Source organism: Haliaeetus leucocephalus, unplaced genomic scaffold, assembly GCF_000737465.1.
Source record: "Haliaeetus leucocephalus isolate CR32 unplaced genomic scaffold, Haliaeetus_leucocephalus-4.0 Scaffold536, whole genome shotgun sequence".
Taxonomy (NCBI): Eukaryota; Metazoa; Chordata; class Aves; order Accipitriformes; family Accipitridae; genus Haliaeetus; species Haliaeetus leucocephalus.
The window spans coordinates 3,534,414-3,550,505 of NW_010972972.1; the positions used below are offsets into that span (position 1 = coordinate 3,534,414).

Genomic DNA, 16,092 nt, shown 5'->3' on the forward strand with positions numbered 1-16,092 from the left:
GAGGGAGCTTAGACTTGTACCTCGAATGAGAGGATTAGAGGAGAAGGACTGATCCTTTCAGCAACAGGAGCTGTTAAATCTCCTTGCCCGTCTCATTATTTTGTTTCACAGTACTCACACACTGTATGTTCTTCATATGTGTAAGTATGTGTATGTGTATAAATAAATAACATTTTTTTCTAGATTTCAGCATGTATTTCTTGAAGACAAGAAGGATATAAACATTGTAAAAAAAGCATAGAGAAAAAATGCATAAAGCAAATTTATTTTCATTTTCAGCAGTGAAATTAAACCATCATAAAGTTCTGAAGATCATATACATATGGTCTAATATTAACTTTTCATTTACAGGATAGATTTGTGCTTATACCTGCTATTGAGTGAGAGTTAGTATACCTAAATATCAATATAAATGCACAAGGCCTGAGTTGCTATTTCTTTATTCTAGGAAGCATGGCTGCTATTTGATTGGAATAAAGATGGCAGCTCAAGCCCCAAGTGTTGACAGCATGCTGTGATTGTATTTCCATCCACTGTAAAGTGAATATCTGCTTAACTATAGAGCTTAAGTGTTAGGAAACGTGTACTTTCCTTGTACCTTCCTTGCTGCATGGAGCTATCTGATTAAAAGATGTCTGATGCCAAGACTTAAAACATAAATGCTCGAAACTGGTTTTATTATTTAAAACTGCTGTTGCCCTTTATGAATGATTAAATTATATCACGTCCTTTAAAGTGTCCTTCAGAAACCTCTGTTGTTTGGAGAACACTCATCCAGAAACAGGCTTCCTTTCATTTGTGATTAGAAGCTAATCTGCACATCTCTGCTGCAGCTGTTTCTCTTCACTTGCACCGACAGGAACTTTACAAATATCTTTGCTACCACAAGGCCTCGTGAACTACGCCAATGAAAGCGCAGTCATTATTCATATGGCTGAGATTTCCACCCCACTCCAAGATAGATGTACCACTGCTGCCCCTCCTGTATAACTGAATTCAGTTTTAATCTGATAAGCACCTCCCTCAGAGAAATGTGAAATAATAGTGTGGAATGAACCACTCTATTCCATCATCTTTCTAAGCCCCACTCACATTTACTCAGTCTTCACTAACAGTTTAGTAAAAAAAAATAATTATTATTTTCATTGTCTTTTTGATATGTAATGTTTACCAGCTTGTGTTCTTTTATGGAAGATAATTTTTAGCCCCAATATTCTGAACTGTCCTCAAAATAAAAGTCCTAGATAACATTTTGCTTACCTGTTAACTTTCCTTGAAAGATGAATAGCCAGTGTTTTTGCCAAAGTCAGGGAATTTAAGATGATAACTAGAAACAGAAGCAAGCGTGGAATAGTCCCATCCCTGTTCCACCGAGATACAATATTAGCCCCAGCACTCTGGGCTGTTTGTATAATATTGCAGAACAAACCAGAAGGCATTCGGTTAGAAATAATCCTTCAACAGGCAGACAGGATGAACCGAGGGTCTGTGTTCAGTAACTTCATCAGGGAACATTTCTATCATAGCTCAGCTCTGTTTGGCACAAATAAATGCCCCAAGTTCACTTACCTGCGTCAACAAAATTGGACCAAAAGTGCGTGTTCTGCCATGGGAATGGTGTGTATTGCTTCTCTCCAATAAATTCAAAGAGGGAAAATGGTTGGAAAAATAAGCAGGAAGAAAAGACATTTAGAAGTTTTCAGGTACTGAGTGAGGACAAAGCCTAGTGAGTGCTGAGCAGCTGTGATTTAATCATAGGATTTACAGTCGCTCTGTGCTAATGGATGGTTGAACCATCCATTGCTGTAAATGGATGAGCACTGTTTAGTGGAGCTCACACTAATGCTTTCAGCCCCAAGTGCAGCCATTGCTTTGAAGATTCAACTGTCCTGCCATCCAGAGCCCTCCCAAATTCAGAGGTATTTTCTTGCCTAAAGAAGTATTTGAATTCTCTTTTGTTTTCCAGAATCAGTGGATAATTGTCCCAGTAATTGCTATGGGAATGGAGACTGCGTGTCTGGGACTTGCCATTGCTTCCTTGGCTTTCTGGGCCCTGACTGTGGCAGAGGTAGGAATTTATACTTGATTAACTCTTCCCCTCTCCCCTTCGATTAACAATTTTCTCGTGGAAATTATATTCATGCCTGTGCCTTTTGCAAAGTACACCTCACCCAGCTTGGGGGTGCTGCAGTAGAATGGAAACAGGTTGGATCTGTGGATTTGTGTGCCACTAGTCATGATTGCTGTGACCTTAGCAACAGCACAATCCCCTAGCTGCATATGGACAGGCAAAATGTCACTTTGGGAATTTTCTCTCTGGAAGCGACTTTAGAAAACGTGACTTACAAATGTGGCATTATTGTTTGTTTAGCAGAGCACTGTATCATTGTGTGGCGTGACTCTATAATGATACTTTCTTTTAAGACACTGATTATACAAAACTTAAGTACCTTTTTCATTGCTACAGGCCTTGCAATTCTGCCTGAGCTCTGAATGATCACTGACAGCCTGGCTGTGGGGAGTGGGGCAGGGTTAGAGTAAGGCTAATAGTGGAGTAATGGCAGGAAGAACTGGATACTCTGGCCAAAAGTGAAAACATTGGGACGACTGGGAAGGAGGTTTACCCCAGAAAACAGTATAATACATTTTTCTGCTCAAGTGATAAGTATTTCTAATAAATGGTTTTGGAAGGGTTTTCATTTGACCTGAAATTTTTAGGTTATTTAAACATTTGAAAAACAAACTGAAGTACTTTTAGTAAGAACACATTTCAGACCAAGAAATCAAAACGTTGCATGTGGGAAATGCCAGAATGCCGTGCATCAACCTTTTCAAGGCCTTTTTTGGCTCAAATGGTCCAACAAACTCAGTGCAGATTTATAAATTTGGGGAGGGAGGTAGTGTAAAAAGTTAGTGCCCACACAGGGAGCTTTGCTAAGGCAAGAGCACAGGCCTTCACTCCAGCCCATTGCTTCTTTGGAAAGCAGGCTGGCTCCTTCCCAAGAGAGCGAGCTAAACTCTGTCCAACCCCTTGTCCTCTCCCCCTCCAGCTGAGCTTGGGTCACATCACTGCAGCCCAGCCAAGAGATAGAGATAAGGAGGGCCGCACACCCCGCAGGCTGGGAGCTCTCTGCCGAGGCAGTGTGGTCCAGGCTAAAACCCCAGAGGTGTTTCAGAGTTCACAGCCCAGTAAGATGGATGTGGCAATCTGCATCCCTGAGAGCTTTTATGTCAAACTTCTTGCTGACTCAGGTTACACTTGGTTTGCATTTCCTTACACTCGGTTTGCATTTCCAAGCTCCTTTTCAAATCTGCAGAGCTGGAGACAAAAGGAGGGGGTTTTTTCCATCTCCCACAGTATATTCCTACTTACACCTCCTAACTTTAGGTAGGGGCAGAAGTTCAGGGTTTGTTCACCCCAAGGCTCCCTGTAGAGTCAGTGGAGAAGGAGAAGCTCCTTCACTGTGAGTCAGAATATTTAAACTTTTGTTCTGAATCCACTTTCAGAGGAGCTTACCTCCCTTCATGGGTTATATACCTAGCTTTCTCAGGCCCTTCAGCTGAGCCACGTGAGTATCTCCCATTTCACTGGAGTGCTTACGCTGGCTGATATGAACACCTTTTATTCAGCTCTATCTTTTGGTTCAGAATCATCTGGGTTCGGATCACAGATTACTCTCTGCCTTCGGGAAGACACATTCATACCCAGAGTGTCAAAATTATATTTGTGTATGCGTTTCCACCCAGTGGGCTTGTTAAATGGATCATCTTACTGTGAGCGTGAGATACAAGGGCCCCAGTGCTGCCTTCCTGTTGGTTTTCAGGGGAATCTAAGATGCTGCTTTTGACCTACAAATCCCTCAGAGGGCAGCAACTGTGGCATGTGTAAGGCTGCTACAGTATCTGTCTGCAGCCGAATATGGGTCCCTGTACTGAGCGGTAATCCTTAAATAAGCACGTTTCTGCCCACGTGAAGATTTCTAGGTCATAGATTTCCTGGATGTTCCTTTGTTTCAATTCAGCCTTGGAATTCACCATCCAAATGAGTGGGAAACTGTGGAGCAGAAAGCCCTTCTGTTTTTAATAATGGCTGATTATTAATGTATTATTAACCAATTATTTTAAACCAAGTAAATGAGAACAAATCACCAGAGGTGTATTTGCTTCACCTTTTGAAGGCCTACTTGAACATGGGAGATGGTGTTTTAAAGTTCTGTATAAAGTAAACAAATGAATGATCTTACTCTCTGATGCTAAACTTTACAAGAAAAGTGGTATGCATTTGGGTTGTTGCTAGCATAACCACACTAGAGAATTACTATAATTTTGGCGTCTTAGATATTGTTTGCTGGAAACTGAATGATCAAACAGTAATTATATATCTTTATATATGGAAAAGAGTTGCACAACTAGCAGTGGAAAAAATCCAGAAACCTCTTTTGTCTTTATTCATTACGGTATGCTACAAAGGAGGTCTTGTTCTTGCCATTGCCTTGACATTTGCAGCAGCACTTTTCGGGGTTATGCTGAAGGTGTTCTCCATAGAGGGCTCTGTAGAGTACCAGTCTTATTGCAGATGGCCGGTAATTTATCTGATCTTGTATTGAGTGATCAGCTGTCTTGTCAGAAAACATGTAAGTCTTTCTCAGCAAGCTCTCACTGGTTAAAGGCAATTATTCTCCCTTCTTGTTGAAAAGAGCTGCAGACTATCCTCTTCCATTGCCTTGAAAGAACAGGCTCAATTACTGAGCATCTGCAATTTGAGACGGGGGGGGGCGGAAAATTCCATCAGCCTAGCTGAAAAGTGAAATTACAGAGTGAGTTTGCCGTGAACCATGTAGACAACACAGTGTATCTTAAACAATTTATGTCTTGTATTGTATAGGTAGATATCTCCTTGCAAATGCTGCACTTGAAATGCACCACTGCAATGTGCTTCCTTTAAAGTGAACAGAGGGCTCCTTAGTAATAACAGTTGCCAAATTCCTTTCTTTTCTAAACCTCTTTTATCTTGGTCAGGCAAATATAGTTCACTGCATATCAAACTGGCTTAACAGTCAGAGCTGGCAACCCTTTGTATTTTCTTGAGGTTGCTGTAATTCTGTAACACTCAAACCGACTTGATTATAAGGACACATGGAAACAACACAGGATGCGCATTGTGCGATTACTATCTGAAAAGATGGGAAGAGAAGGAGAGGAGTGTGTTCCCTTAACGATGTTAATACCTCTTCCCGCATGTAATCAGTCAGGAACAAAGCAAAAGAGGTACATTGTATTCATCACATGCCTAACGCAGCTGAATTAAGCAGCAGACTGGAATATTCCTTCCACATTTGTCCTGCATAAAAATGTTCATAAACTGCCTTTCTGAGGGGCAGATGAGAAGCCCAGCTGCTCTCACCTAAGGATGATGTGCAACAGTGAACAAGAGAAGTCTGTCTTAAATATGTGTCCTTGCAGCTGAGTTTCAGCAAAATGAAATGGAAGAGAACAGGGCTTAAGCAAGAAGAAGTTTCAAGGGATAGCGAACAGGGGAAGGCTATTGTTTCTGAGGGACAGAAATCAGCAGCTTCCTTGGAAAAATCAGAACAGAGGACAAAAGGAGCATAAGGTGGCAGGTGTGGAGAATGGAAAAGGGAGAAGACATCATCAGCGAGGAGCTGAAGGAAGCTTAGAGAGCAGCGATTACCAAAGTTTTGGTCATGGAGGCTGGGGTCTGGTCCTTGACGCCCTGTCCTTCCCTGGGGAGCCTGCTCTGTATCCTTCAGTTCATCCCATCCCCCTCTGCCTGACATTTTCCAAATTTAGCTCATAAAATGCTTAATCCTGGGATCCATCATGCCACAGCTTGAGCTTGTCATCTTCCTCTTGTCCCCTTTATCACAGGGCAGAAATCCTGTATCTGGTTGGCCTTGAGAATTAGCCGACTTTGCTGGAAACAAGGACAATTAAAAAATCTTTTATAAACTGATACAAAGAAAAGAGGATAGATTTGGAGAACTTTTATTACAGGGAGCTTGGGAAGACTAGAGGCCAGTTTGTGTCTGATGATGAATGGAGTCCGGCAGAGGTGATAACCAAAAAAGGGGGCGGGAGATTCAGTTGATGGTATGACATGAGCTAAATCAGGGAAATAGTCTCAACGTGGCGTTCTGGACTCTGAGCAAAGCAACTGAAACCTGTAAAGCTGAGAATTACAACAGAAAAACAGGGGAGCATGAAGTCCACAGCAGAGGCGGTGTCAAGGAAAATACGAAGTCTGGCAGCAGGTCCGGGGTAATGATAAGCAATCTAAAGTCAGTGGTGCTGCTGAAAGAAGACACCAGTACATTGAAAAGTCAGAATACAATAAAATTCTGAGTTTAGGTAGTGAAAAAAAGTATCAGAGACAAAAAGCAAGGAGATAATTCTAACTCAAGAGCACTGTTCGTTTGTTTTAAACAGTCATAGAAGAATACAGTTAACAGCTGGGTGACATCAACGTAAAATAATTTGTTTTGGCAAAGAAAAGAAAAACATACCCACTGAAGACTGTGTATGAAGAATATAAATCCCATGCTGGACTCCTGTGCTCTTTTTTGAGGTGAGAGCCATGTACAGTTGTGTTTTCACGTGATTTCTCTTATCTGTCCCCAGCATCCTGCCCAGTGCTGTGCAGTGGAAATGGGCAGTACATGAAGGGGAGGTGTTTGTGCCATAGCGGCTGGAAAGGAGCAGAATGTGATGTCCCGACGAACCAGTGCATTGACGTCTCCTGCAATAACCATGGCACGTGCATCATGGGGACCTGTATCTGCAACCCAGGATACAAAGGCGAGAGCTGTGAAGAAGGTATTGGCGAGACACATTCAATTAGCCTTTTGCTTTGATTGTCGTTATATAATTACATGGATGGAGGCAATTCAGAATAGGACTGGCACTTAAACAGAACAGTAATAGGCACCTTAGAGATACAATAGATGGATGCAACATAAAAATGATATGTTGTAATAACTTGTCGTTAGCTATCATATTTGTTCAATAATTGGATGAAAAGCCATCAAATGCTTCAGATAGACAAATCTAGTTGAAAGACCAGAACATCTAATCATATGTTCAAATGTTCTTACTAAAGCATCGTTTCCATTTACACATCTAAACGTATAATTACTTTTACAGTGCTTTCTTCTCTGCTATGCTATGCCAAGCAATTTCAGTTGCTTACATACACAAAATGGTGGCGTGTGAGAGAAAGTCCCTGATTCTTGTCAGCTTTAAAAGCTTAGAAATGCTCAGGACTTGAATTAAACTCTGCTTCAAAATCAGATATTATTTTAATGGCTCTTCCACAGCTTTTTTCTCACATTAGCCCCCAAACATTTTCATTTACATTTAGATTTGTGGCTCAGAAATACAGTGTCTTTTAGCACTTATCTTTAATCTTTTTTGTGTAGGAAGTCACCTGCCACCATAAACCTTTATCTTACCGAGTCTGTGACTGCTTCTTACTGCTAAATGAAAAAGTGGACAGTTTTGTAAGTGCGCAAATCATTCAGGTAGTTATAAAAATACATCCAAAAGTGCTTGATTTAAAGAATAATGTTCAACACTTTTGAAAACTATTCTCAAAATTCTATGCAGATGACCTGATAAATAATTATGTTTAAATTACCCTTCTACAAATGCATATGTAAGGCCTCTACACCACCTGATAGTTTTAAGAAGACATCCGTTTGATACATGTATAAGAATCACAATGGTTTGAATTAATTTACGGTTGTCTTCATGTATACAGGATAAAGATTTATCTGAAATGGCTTTATTTTACAGACAATGAAAATAGGCTGAATTGGAGTCAGACGTTCAAATGGCATCTAATCTAGCAATTCTTTTGATGCATTAAATGTATTGGAGTGGGACATCTCTGATGTAACATGGCTTCAGTGTCAGTAAATGTTAGAGATGAAGACAGTATCAGCTTTATAACAATAAGCCATCTCTTGAGAAAGCTTCATTTTGGCTTAAGAAAGTACAATTCAATGAAGCCGTGGGGCATGCAAAACCCAAAGATGGTGACTACTGAAGTATCTTTAAAGCATCTCCGTAGTCCTCATATTTACTAGATCATATCTTTACTGGATAAACATAAATGAAAAGATCCTGAATTTGCCTCTAGGCAGACGTGTTTAATGTGTGTAAATTAGAGTAAGATTTGCCCTTTTTCTAACAGGAACCTTTTTTCCCTGGTCACATTTAAAGCAGAAAAGCTAGACTCTACTCAGTTATTTTATGTTATCACTGTAGCGGGGGACAGTGTCAGTCCCACTAGGTAAAAACTTGAAAAAGAATGAAGAACAAAGAGAACATGATTTTTCTTATGAGCTGTTTAGTATTTTTCCAAATATGCATTTGTTTTTCATATTCGAGGCTTAATTTGTATTGTGTCGTAAGGGGGGGGAAGTAACTCAGAAATATGCCATGTGGGAAATCTTGAGGACATATATATATATATATATATATTTAGATCTAGTAAAAAAGTTGATTTATACTATTTCTTAAATTGCTTTTACTTTTTAATTTCTCTTCTAAGAAGGACCATCTGGTATTGATTACTTTTTATTATTTCTCAGTTCTCGTAGCTTCACTGTGTAGTCCATGTTCATAATGGGTTTTCATTCCAGGGTTTCTTCTGTCTTTTCTTTTTCCCCCATAGAAGTTCAGCAATGTTTATAAAACATCAGCCAACAATCTTACATGAGTTTTTCTTTTCTGCTTCCTTAGTTTATTGGCCCATATTTTATAAGGCATGGGCTAAGCCAGCGAGACATTAAAGGGAGGGGAGCAAATTTAAGCAGTGAAAAATGAGAAGTTACTCTTTGGGTACTGAATAAGCCTAATAACTTGTGTGACCAATGAAGCATGAAGCATATTGGGGGAAAGTGTAGAAGAGGCACTAACCTTGCATGCTGCATGATTTATCTCCATGGCAAAGGTTCTGCACAAGGCTAAACTATAAATGGGGCATTTTCCAACCAGGAATTAGACCATGTAGGACATTTTCCAAGCAGCAACACAGATATATGCAAAACTTTTTTTTTTTTATTTTTTCTTTTTCCAAGTATACTAGATTTTGTCAGCTCTGCCCTCCTGCCCCACTCCCCATCTCTGCTTCTCCCAGAGCTGAGCAGCTAAATTTGTCAAGCAGAACTCCCTAAAAATATACCATTGTACTCCAAATCCACTAAGCAATTGATTAAGAAGAAAGCAGAAGCCCGTAATCCTGTCCCAGGGCCATTCCGATGGTGCAGAAAGCCTAAAGAGATACAGCTAGTGAGGCTGAGATTAAAGTAGCCATTGTGTGTGACATTTTCTGAAAGGGCTCATTTCAACATGAAAAATGGCCTTGGGATTATGATAAATGGGGGGTTCTGACATGCACATTCCCCTCCTATAATCGTCTGTGTTAGAGCTGAGATAGCAGATTGTCTGCCTCCTGTGATGGAGCCCCTTGTAAAACTCACCTTTTTCCCAATTGACCTTCAGAGGGGATGATTAATTGCCTGGAGGTAGCCTCTTGTCAGTTAGCCTGTGATCTTTGTTCTCTATGTTCAAACCATCTGCTGAGAACGTACGAGGCTGCTAGTCCGTTCCGTAGTCCTTTTCGTACCTATTACTGCTGAGAGAGAACAGGGCCAGGGCTTCAAGGGTCTCATGCTAAAATTGGCACCCTAGCTCCCAGCTCGCTAACAGTGAAGGAGATTTATAGACTCATCCTTTCCAGCCTCTTACAATTTTCGAGGATTGTTCCAGCTATGAGCAGGGCTCCGGGAATCAAACAAAACAGAAAATGCTCTCACATGCCTCGAGATAGTAATTGCTGAGCCATTACTTGTCAGACTGAGAACGTTTTGAGAATCCGGGGAATTATCAGAGCAGCTGTTGTGTTTCCTTTTAAGGTTTCTGGATCTTAAACAGGTCATTGGGATTCTTATTAGCTTTTACGGGGCGGCGGGGGAGGATGACCTGCAAACCTGCTGCGTGTGCGGTGGCCGCGTTCTGCTCGTCTGTATTCGAGCGAGGAGGTGGACAGCTTTCCCCTTGCTGCTTAGCCAGACTGACACTTGTCGCTGATCCCCAGGGCACTGCCACACACCGTTTCAAGAGCCGGGAAGAATTTCTCTAGGCTGTCCTATAAGCTTTTATATATAAATAGATGATCGACTCCTCCAGTCCTTCTTTGGAAGGGTGTCTGGTGCGTTTTGTATTTTTCGATTGCTGGGTGAAATTCCCCCGTGGGCAGAGGAGCTGACAGTTGCCTACAAAACACATAACTCAGGAATCAGGCAGCAGTACATTCGGTCTTTTGGTACACTTTGCTATACTGTGCACCTAACTGAATGGTCTCCAATCTTGTTAGGAAAGTGCCTCTTTGGGGAAAAAAAAAAACCCAACATTTAAAAAAGAGTATTAATTGATCAAAAATAAAACCAAAAGAACACCAATAAAAAAAAAAAAAAGATTTTGTTTTAATCCTTACTTCAGAAAACTGTCTAAGGATGTTTAACGTGAAATTTATGTGTCTGTGAAACCTGTATAGATTTCAGCACATTCTTCGATTTAAGCATGTATTTTGCTGAATAAGGACATCAGCTTCTGCTGAATCTTTACGTAAAATTCTCTCTCAGAAAACTAGAACTCAGCTTTGAATTCATTAGTAATAGTAATTTAGGTTATTCTAATAGAATAAATGGAGGCACAATATGTGTGCAAGAGAATATTATTCTTATTCTATTCTTAATTGATATTAGCCTGTTCTTACTAGAAAGATCATTTATTAGTGTAGGCCTGGATAAAAGAATGGATTTCATCATTAAGTTTTTATCTGTTTTTCATGTAAGTGCTTTAGGTCTCACTGCCTTTTGGGGACACTGTCTTCTTGCATGAAGCATCTCGTTTATGCACAATGGGGCTTCGATATCTGGTTGGAGCCTTGAGATACTATATAAACAAGTTTGTGTAGACAGCAGTCTGTTAGCTTTTTTTCTGAAATTCCCATTTGCTTTCCCTGTCTGTTGCTCTTCCCTCTCACATGTAGTGGACTGCATGGATCCTACCTGCTCGGGACGAGGCGTGTGCGTGCGAGGAGAATGTCACTGTTCAGTTGGCTGGGGAGGAACAAACTGTGAGACCCCAAGAGCCACTTGTCTGGACCAGTGCTCTGGTCATGGGACCTTCCTCCCAGATACTGGACTCTGCAGCTGCGATCCCAACTGGACCGGACACGATTGCTCAATCGGTAACGTCAGCGGTGACTTACTGTTGGTTTTTATTTTATTTAAACTTTGTAAAATATTCAGACCTAGATCTGCAAAAAGAATGCTACAAATGTGTTCCAGTAAAGCACATGTAGGGCATGACTGGAAGCAGAAATGCCATAGCTCAACTACATAAATAATTCTGCTTCCATTGCTGAGCATAGAGTAATACAATAAATAACCCCATTAAAGCCACCTAGGCTTGCTATTGTTCATTATATTGCTATGAATGTAACTGATGGTCTACATATAACTGCTTGTTCTGGTGTTAGTGCTTGATGAATCCCAGTAGCCACCAAAGGGTCTGTTTTGATTTTTAGGAGATGACTAAATATTCTTTAGGTGGCTGTAAACAAGAAGGAAGAGGTGGCAATCCTTCAGGTCTCGTTTCCCTTCTGAATTCAAAGGCTGTGCTTTTCTAGGCTCAACTAGAGGACAATGAGTGTCACACGAGGTTCATACTAAAAGACTGTAAGCACTGTCCTCTATCAAGTAAAAAATAAGTTTACTGGGTAGAAGTATTTAATAGTACAAGCACCTACCAAGAAGAGAAGTTTTTATGGGTGGTTTTGTGTAGAGGTTTGGAACTGTGACCTTCCTTCATTCCTCAGCTGAATGGGCATCTTGCTCAAAATCTGCATCAAGTATCTGAAATGAAGGCTAAAGAAAAACTATTCAGGAGCCTTTTCTTCCAAATGCAATTAGCTTTTAGAGGCCGCACTGAGAAATGCTATAGTACTAGTTAGAACCTATGGAACATTAGTCTTTTGGCTTTTGTCCTGTATATTGTGCTCACAAACAAGAGACCACAGCAATAACAGCTTCTTTACCTTACACAGCTGGGGTGGAACTAGGCCAAAAATCCAGGGCAGCCTAGTATAGGCAATGAAATGAAATGAAATGAATTTTCAGCAAAGTGACAAAAAAAAGAAAGCCTGTTAGGAGAGTGGATATAGTAGAAAAATTACGTAAACAATATTTTCACTGAGGAATTGCTATCACGTGTAAAGAAAATCAGGCAACTGCTTGCAAGTATTTTAAGAGAGTAACTTCCAAGGATTGGGCAAACCAAATAAACTGGTACAAAGTATATAAAAAGACCTTTTCAACAATCGTCATTTAGGTTAGGTGTTAGAAAGCTTGTCATAAAGTAAAATTGACTGGGCTGAAGAATAAGCAAAAGAGGAGGCCTACTTGCCTGGGGCTAAAACTAGGTTGATCAAAACTTTTGCAGATGTAGGGAGGGAAGCTTTCCTGCATTGATAGGAAGATAAATTTGGTGTCAGGCTTTTCCTTTCCCCATATTAACATCTTCAATTCCATACTCTATACGTTCATTTATAAGACCACCATAAGGGGAAAGGTAGTAGTGTATTTCTAGTGATTTTGTAGCATAGTTCATAATTGAGTCATCATTCTGAGTTTATGTGGAGGTTTGGGGATTGCAGGGATGGATTTAGAAAAATGTTCATTTCTACACGCAAACAGAATTCACTTTCCCTTTGTTAACCTGCAGGGTCATGTACGGATGATTTATAAGCTTTCTTTATACTGCTTTTATAAATCCATCTAGTGCAAACTTTCTTTGGCAGTGTGAGGTTATTTGAGACAAACTTGAGCATCATTTCAAGACCTTTTTCCTCACCAAGCTGCTTGTAACATTCAGGTTATTGTGCCTCACAGCTAAAATCACAGCTAAGGTGATCTGTAAACTTCCATTTCTAACTCGGACCTTTCCACTGAATTGATGGCTTGATTTGAAAGACAGATTTACTCACAGGATGCATGGTACCCTTCTTGCATGATTAAAATAGAGTGAGCAAGCACGTTAGTACACATAATAACGTACTGCCCAACCCATTGGGTTGGAGGTTCTGTAGAAGGGACTGAAGGGGCCAGATTTTTATTGTCCTATAAAATAGGACCAAAGAGAACAGAAGAATTATTAAGTGAAAGAATTAAGTACTTTCTTAAATCAGCCTCAGCTGAGCAAAGCAGTTAGGACTGTGTTCAGTCCCAGTGAAATCTATAGGACTGTGCCTACATGGGCTAGTGCCAAGGACAGCCCCTTCTGTAAACCACATTGAGAAGCAGACCCTGAGAACAGCATAATCAGGAAACCCAGAATAAAATATGAGGAGGCACAGTGGGTTTTCCAGCTCTTAACACCTTGAAGTCAAGACTAATACCTATCTAAAATGCTGTATGCGGTATTTGTTTAGAAGGTATCAGTCAGCATGGAAGCAGCTAAGTGAAAGTCTGTGGATTGTTATACGTAGTAAGTAAAACTAGACTCTCTTTGAACCTTAGACTCCGTCTTTCAGCTAAGTAGGTAGATTTCACCTGCCTTTAGCAGGAACCTTAGAGAAACACAGGTTGCTGGGTAAAACCCTTAGTTTTTCACAAGATAATAATACTACAGAAATTTCTGTTTCCTGATTATATTCTCTTTTTTCATTTCTTGTGAATAGTACTGTGCACTGCATTGTAGGAAGAAGTAATGATATTGGGGGGGGGGGGGTTTTTGTTTTTTGTGGGGGCACACTCCCAGTATTTTTTGAGATATGGTTGCTACCATACTACCTCAGGTGTTTCAGTCTGCAAAAATGCTTCTTAAACATGCTTCACCCTTTCATGCAAGGGACAGTTTCTTGGGATCCCGTTTCCCTCAGTACGCACTTCTTTTTTGGTTGATTCCCAAATATAAAAAAAGTCTTTTAGAGAAATGTGCAGAGTAAGTCCAGAGATAACCTGTACTGAGCAGCAAAAGGGGCGTTTTGATTTCTCCATGGGAGAATTAAATCCCTTCCCTTTTGCATCTTAGTACTGTTGCAGAAGCAAATACAAAAAGGTCCTTTATAACCCAGTTCAGCTAAAAAGTCCAAGGCAATGCTTAGTACAAGAAAGATAATTAAGGAACCACTCATCCTAACCCCTTTTCTCCAGGGCCTGCCATCACAGATCCTCTGTATCCCAGGCTTTTGGTGTGCTATCTCCCTTCACCTCTTAATGAGCCCTAGCAAAGGACTTCATTCTCCAAGTTCTGGCAACTAATGAAGCCATTAAAGAGCAGCTCTCTTAACCTCTTACTGTCTGAGTATAGTGAGAAGAGGGAAATGGCCTGTGCTGCAGTGTGAAACAGAACTTAATATGTGATATAGTCTCAGTCTTGAAACTATATTTAAACTGAAGCAAGTATTTCTGGCTAATCAAGAGGCAATAAACCACATACCATAAGACATATTTGCTGAGTGCAATGAAATTAATAGGTGAGTCAGGTTATCTGCATTTGGGGAATGCACCGTCTCCCAGAGGGATCTCACTGATGCATGAGTACATTCCCAGGCCCATCAAAACAGTATTATGCTTGGATACAAAATCATTCTTAAAGGAATTAAGTCATCTGGTGGTGTCCTTCGCTGTCCTCAAATTTAAGTCAGTGATTTTCACACTGTTCTCTGGCAGTTGACATCTTGACATGCATGATATTCACTAGAATCATTGGAAAGTTGATAATACAAAGCAGCCATAGAAATTATGTTCTCTGTGTAATGAGTATACTGACTTTTTCTGGGCAGTTGACAGTGGTTGTACATTGACCTGCATACAGATAAGGATTCCTTCTCAATCACTCATTCATAATGACTCACTTTATGCATAGTTGACATCCAGTGCAGTACTTCAGACCCTTAAAAGTACACTGGAGAAGAGTAGTAATAGGAATAGTACTTGGTCCTAAATTGGCAGTGGAGATATAAAATCATGAGCTCTACATTTAATGGTAAGAGTTGGGAACTGGAAGCTGGGACTCAGTAAAGAATTTAGAAGTTGTGATGTTTTACATCACATTTTGAAAAGGCTAAGAGAGCATGCCTGACCAGAGACTGAGGCTGAGCTTACATGACCATATCTCATGAAATCTAGTAGTTTGATCCTATTCATAGCTTCTCTCATCATTTCTGCTGCTAACAGTGTTTTCTGAGGATATGTCATTTGACTTTATGACTGCCCTTTTCCCCCTCCGTGACAGGGAGGAAATACTGCTTACCAGTGACTTGTTGCCAAACTTCGTTACTAAGATCTATGATCACAAAGATATTTAGGCATTTATGATATACCTTAACCAAATGCAGCTACTAACTTTACTACTGTGTTGTGGAGAACTTCTCAACTTCTGAGACAGACCACAGTCTAGAGCTGTCTATTGAAAAGCTCCCTTAAGTTCCTAAATTTCTTCTGTGGCACATACAGCAGATGTCTCCTCAGTCTGAGAAAGCATTGGATGTGATCTCTCACTTCTTGGGAGAGTATCCCACCTACCAGGTCAATGCAGATGCTACAAGCAGTCATCTCAAAGAAAAGAATGAAGTGGCTGGGCACATCCAAAGGGATCCTGAAGTTGAGAACAGGGGATTCATGCCCTGAACCTTCATGTCAACTGGGCATCATTCTAAGGCACAGAGTGCCTGTCATTTGGGACAGGAACAGAGTTTCAGACCATCCATCTCCTCAGGTTTACCAGCACTGCAGCACTCATTCTGGCCACACTTAACTCTGGCTAGAAATGTTATAAATGTCTTTAGCGGACAGAAAAAAAAGATGGGGTTGTATTCATGCCCACTTCCATGCCATCCCCTCCTGCTTTTAGGCTTCCCATGACATTACCAATTTGGTGGGATAGTTGTCCTAGAGAAGAGAAACCTCTGCAGAGGGCTGTTCACATTTTAGTTAAATGGAAATCCTTGAAAGGGAGCTTAATTGATTCCTCTTCAATTCAGCTGCCTTCTCATTTGGG

General features: G+C 40.5%; 1 protein-coding gene across 1 annotated transcript in view; it reads left to right on the forward strand.

Moving 5' to 3' along the window:
- Nucleotides 1-16,092, forward strand: part of TENM4 (teneurin transmembrane protein 4) — a 348,544-nt gene that overhangs the window by 191,250 nt on the left and 141,202 nt on the right. The window contains exons 9-11 of the mRNA XM_010576571.1: nucleotides 1,967-2,068; nucleotides 6,640-6,834; nucleotides 11,078-11,278. Coding sequence (XP_010574873.1) covers nucleotides 1,967-2,068; nucleotides 6,640-6,834; nucleotides 11,078-11,278 — 498 coding nt within the window. The remainder of the gene's footprint in view (nucleotides 1-1,966; nucleotides 2,069-6,639; nucleotides 6,835-11,077; nucleotides 11,279-16,092) is intronic.